This window comes from Rutidosis leptorrhynchoides, chromosome 1 (assembly GCF_046630445.1).
Source record: "Rutidosis leptorrhynchoides isolate AG116_Rl617_1_P2 chromosome 1, CSIRO_AGI_Rlap_v1, whole genome shotgun sequence".
Taxonomy (NCBI): Eukaryota; Viridiplantae; Streptophyta; class Magnoliopsida; order Asterales; family Asteraceae; genus Rutidosis; species Rutidosis leptorrhynchoides.
The window spans coordinates 272350078-272355640 of record NC_092333.1 but is presented as its reverse complement, the minus strand read 5'-3'; the positions used below and the strand labels follow the sequence as shown (position 1 = coordinate 272355640).

The window sequence follows — 5563 nt, the reverse complement described above, 5'->3', positions numbered from 1 at the left end:
AACAAGTTCATAAAATATGCAAGCTTATAAAATTGTGTCAAGTATTATTTTATAAACAAAGAGGGGAGTGGCCTTGGAGTTGTAAGTAGGCATGCTAAAGACTCCAAAACTTGGTCATACTTTCCAATTCCATATAGAAGCATCTTGACTCACTTTGAGACTTACACATGCAATTTACATATCAAAAACTGCACAAAAACAACTCTATTTCTGCTGTCCTGGCCATAGGTTTTTGAGCACAAAAGGGTGTTCATAATTTGGTTTTTGAAAGCTCTATTCAAGTGTTAATAAATCCTAACTAAAGTACAAAGGTTTGGTATTAAAAGCTTGGGGTATTACAACTTGAGGCTTCATCTTTTGGAGCTCCATTCATCATCATCTTCATCATCAACTACATAGCTTGGAGAAGGTATAATCTCTTATCTATCTTGTAGTTTATAAGTAGGTTTCATAACTTGATCCTTTTGGGATTTAACTTTAAATGGTTAAAGATTAACAAGTTACAAATGGTAATATACATGCTTCCTCTTTGAAAGATTCTTAAATGGTTTTAAGCATAATGAAACTTGTTAAATCCCAACACATACGCTTCTAAATTTTGCCAATTTGACTTTTAAAAGCCTCGTCTATTACGCGTTGGTATGTTGCTCCAGCATTCTTTAAACTAAACGGCATATTTGTATAGCAATAAATGCCTTGACTGGTGTGAAAGGCAGTTTTATCCTCATCGTCTGCTGCCATCTGTATCTGATGGTACCCTTTGTATGCATCTAGAAAACATTTATATCGGAATCCAGCTAGTGAAATGCCCCGTTCATATCGATTATAAATGTTACGTAATAATTGATTTCATTGTGAGGTATTTTACCTCTAAATGATGTATTTTACAAACATTGCATTCGTTTTTAAAAGACAAACTTTCATTACATCGAAAGTTGACAGGCATGCATACCATTTCATAATATATCCAAACTATAAATAACTTAATAATAATCTTGTTGAACTCAACGACTCGAATGCAACGTCTTTTGAAATATGCCATGAATGACTCCATGTAATATCTTTAAATGATAAAATGCACAGCGGAAGATTTCCTTAATACCTGAGAATAAACATACTTAAAAGTGTCAACCAAAAGGTTGGTGAGTTCATTAGTTTATCGTAATCAATCATTTCCATAATTTTAATAGACCACAAGATTTTCATATTTATAAACAGAATCCTCTCGTCTGCATAAAGATAAAATCATTCATATGGTGAACACCTGGTAACCGACATTAACAAGATGCATATAGAATATCCCCAAAATAGAATCCTCTCGTCTATATAATAATAACTCGAAGTACTAAAGCATTCCAAATTCCAGAATGGGGGGTGTTAGTTCCCGTAGATCTACCCTTAGATTCGCGTCAATTAGGTAACAAAATCCTCTCGTCTGTTTCCCTAATTCTTAGGTTACCAAGCTAAAAGGGGTGATATTCGGTTTAATAATCCAACCATAGAATGTAGTTTTGAGTACTTGTGTCTATTTCATCAAACATTTATAAAAGCAGCGCATGTATTCTCAGTCCCAAATATATATATTGCACAAGCATTTAAAAAGGGAGTAATGAAATTCACTATACTGTATTTTGTAGCAATAATGCATATGACGGCACTGAACAAGTGCAGGGTTGGCCTCGGATTCACGAACCTATATTACGTATATATATATATATATATATATATATATTTATATGTTGGTCAATATCTGTCTAACAATTTAGGTTAAGTCGTAGTGTATCACAATCCTAATGCTCGAGATTATCATGCAAATGTCAGCAAAAGTCATCTATTCCAAAAATGAATTTCAAAATCTATACATGTTTATTATATAATTATATTACTAGAGTATATGTCTTGATATTTGAATAAATCGATAATTTACAAAGCTTAAATTATCACATAACTGACTAGATTGTCATATTCGGAAATTTTTAAATAAATCAATGTAACTAGTTTATATATATTTATTTGTAATCTACATGTTATTTTAATGGATTATATGTTATTTTAATAATTAAATAACTTATATTTATTCTACATATTTTAAGTAATTAATATTTATATAGTAAATATTTCTTAAATTAGTTCATCATTTACTATAATGTATTAATGATAAAAAATTTTGTTAATATATGATAAGAATATATTTTTATATATTATATATTATAATTTTTTTAAGGTTTACATAATATCATTTTAATGATAAAAATATAGTGATATGTAATATTAATATAATCATACTATATGTAATAAATATATATTTGTATCAAATATTTATTTAGTTAAATAATATAATATTGATAATAATAATAATAATAATAATAATAATAATAATAATAATAATAATGAACCAAAAGTTGTGTTATTCTGTAATAATAATAATATTAATTATTTTAATAATAATAATAATAATAATAATAATAATAACAATATTTATATTTACTAATGATAATAATAATTTTTAATAATAAATAATAATACTAAGATGATAATAATAATGATATTTTATAATAACAATGATATTTTTATTAAAAATGATAATTTTAATAAAAATGATAGTTTTAATATTAATGATACTTTTAAAAATAATAAAAATAATGAAAACGATATTTTTATCTAAATCAACATCTTACAATATTTTAATTTCATCATGATACTTTGTTATGTAAAGTATTATACATCTAATACTTTGTTATCGTTTTCAATTAATATAACTATATATTATATATACATATCTATATACACATAAATGTTCTTGAATCGTCGAGCACAGTCAAAGGGTAATTAATTACATGAATATTGTTACAAAACTTTTTGAGACTCAACATTACAGACTTTGCTTATCGTGTCGAAAACATATAAAGATTAAGTTTAAATTTGGTCGGAAATTTCCGAGTCATCACAGCTAGCGATTCTATTTTTCAGTCTATTTCTGGTAAAGGATAATTATCTTTAGGACAGGCCTTATTAATGTCTGTGAAATCGACGCATATGCGCCAAGACCCGTCAGGCTTTTTTACCAGTACCGGGTTTGCTACCCACATCTGGTACCGTACTTCTCGCAATATATTTGCTTTAACCAATTTTTCTACCTCTGCCTTTAACCATTCGCTTCTCTCTGGTGTCATACCGAGTTTCTTTTGGCCTACGTGCATTAGACTTAGGTTTGCATTAAGCTTATGCTCAGCTATTTCCCTTGGCACACCGGTCATATCTTCTTCTTTCCATGCAAAAATATCTGTGTTAGAACCTAATATATTACGAAGTTTAAATTTCGTTTCATCAGAAAATCCTCCGCTGATTTTGATTTTTTGATCTGGATATCGCGGATTTGAAATGATCATGCAGCTTTGCAGCTGCTCCTCTTCACTTGGCTATTTTTCGGCTTGTTCTATAGCCGCAACACTTGCATCTTGCATTTCTGACCTTATCGTCGCGATTCCGAATGGAGTTAGGAATTTTATAAGGCCATGCACCGTGGAAGGAATGGCCGCCAACTTTTGCAATGTTGTGCTTCCTAAAAGCGCATAGTATTTTGAGTAAGATCTTACTACAACAAATTCTACTGTTGTACTTCTTATCAACTCCTTATTATCATCATCTACCAGCTCTAATTCCAACTCAATGATCCCAATTGGCCATGTGGACTCCCCAAAAAACCCTGATAATGCAGTGCTGGGAGCTATTAGCTTTGCTCGTACCACTCCAGGCAGCAACTCAAAACAATGTTCGTACATTATATCGACGCCGCAACCCGTGTCTATGTGGAAACATTTTATGATGTACCTACAGCCTTTAACGTGCCCTTTAATTGTGATGGGTGGATCTGATGGTTCTTGCGCTATCGCCGGGAATAGGATGGGAATGTTTTTCCATTCCTCTGGCAATTCTAATTTGCGTCGCTGATTTGCTCGTCCATTAATGACCAAGTTAATAGTTTTCTCTGTATCCCTTCCATCATTCTTTCTTTGTCATGGATACTCTTTTTCTCCTTTTGGCTTCTCACTTGATGCTTTTCCACTCTTCTTCAAGTGTTGCAATCTTCTTCTTTTGAGTTCAGCAACTACCTTTTGGATTAGATGCTGACATTCAACAGTTTCATGACCATAATCATCATGAAAATCACAAAATTTGCTTTTGTCTTTATTCCCATATTTTAACAAAGGCATCGGGGGATCAAAGTTTTTGCATACTGCTTCTGTAGGCAATATTTCTTTTGGTGTTTTTGTGAGGTCTTTTACCAACGTAACATTATCAGCGTGGTTATTTTTATACCTTTGGCATCCTCCCCATTATTATTGTTAAATTTGCGATATTTTTCATTATTGAATTACCACCTCGGGATGGCCCATTACTACTATAACGCTTGCTAGATTCTGACCCTCTTCCTTGTGCCCGATAATAATCGTCATCAATATCCATGCTTGAAGAGGTATTTCCACAATTTTGTTTTATATCTTCTTGCGCACGCATATAATCATGCGTTTCTTTTATAGCTTCTTCGAAAGTATCCGGCACTCTTCTGTGTAACCGATGCCACAAAGATAAATGTCATTCTGTGTCTATGCAATGTATAAATCTGGACACCTTCTAAATTTCTGGGAGGTCTTGGATTTTGGCCACCTCCTTGGTGTACCTGTCTATGAATTCTCCCAAACTTTCTTTTGGTTTCAGCTTAATGTCGTGGCATTCGACATGTGTTCTTTTGCGGGCGCGCAGAATTTTATAGGAATCTTTAGCACAAATTTGCAAAGCCTGTAATGCTTTGGGCTGGAAATTTATTGAACCATTCCCTTGCTACCCCTAGCAGCACTATTGGTAGCATATGGCATGCTACTGCGTCACCCCAGTTGAGTGTTCTCGCGGTTCCTTCAAATTTTTGAAAAAAATCATCTGGATCCTACAACCCATCATAACTTCACAATGTTAAAGGTAACACAGGCGTTACTATGAAGGGATGATTTGCAATATCTGGCACAAATTTTTCAGTTGTAGGAGCTAGCTCAAGACTTTATTTAGCTTTTTATCCTTGTATTACTGCAAACCAGTTACTCATAAACTCTTATACTCGTGCTGGTTCATTGAAAGCTGGTGCCAAATGTGCCTGCGCAACTTGCTGCAACTGAGTTATAAAGTTGTTGGATTGAGTCGGGACATATTGCGCCCTACTGTATTGATTGCTTGCAGTTTTAGGAATTGGTTACGAAGACGCATATGCCGTTGACCCTTGTTGCGGTGTCAACATAATATATGAACCATCTGGATTTCTCAGACCCATCTATCTGATCCTTTCCTGAGCATTCTCTGTGGTAACCCTCTCGATAGGAGTTTTGGGTTCAACCGAAGTGATGATTGGTATGGTACCCACACAGGTAGTTTTAACTTTGAAACCCAGTGGAACGATTTCGCTTGGAGAATCGAAGCTCAGATTTTTTGGAGGCGGATCCTTAAATGGTTTGAAACTAGTTCCTGTTTCTAACACGCTTTCATCGGGAGAGTGCCACCAATTCTTAGATGA

At 33.1% G+C, this 5563-nt stretch overlaps 1 protein-coding gene across 1 annotated transcript; it reads right to left on the bottom strand.

Annotated features, from left to right (window-relative positions):
* Nucleotides 1–2966: 2966 nt before the first annotated feature.
* LOC139897850 (uncharacterized) lies at nucleotides 2967–3782 on the bottom strand. The gene is made up of 2 exons (XM_071880570.1): nucleotides 3452–3782; nucleotides 2967–3295 (listed from the first exon to the last, which is right to left on the bottom strand). Exons 1-2 carry the CDS (start codon nucleotides 3780–3782, stop codon nucleotides 2967–2969), a joined length of 660 nt encoding a protein of 219 aa, XP_071736671.1.
* Between the last annotated feature and the right edge of the window lie 1781 nt (nucleotides 3783–5563).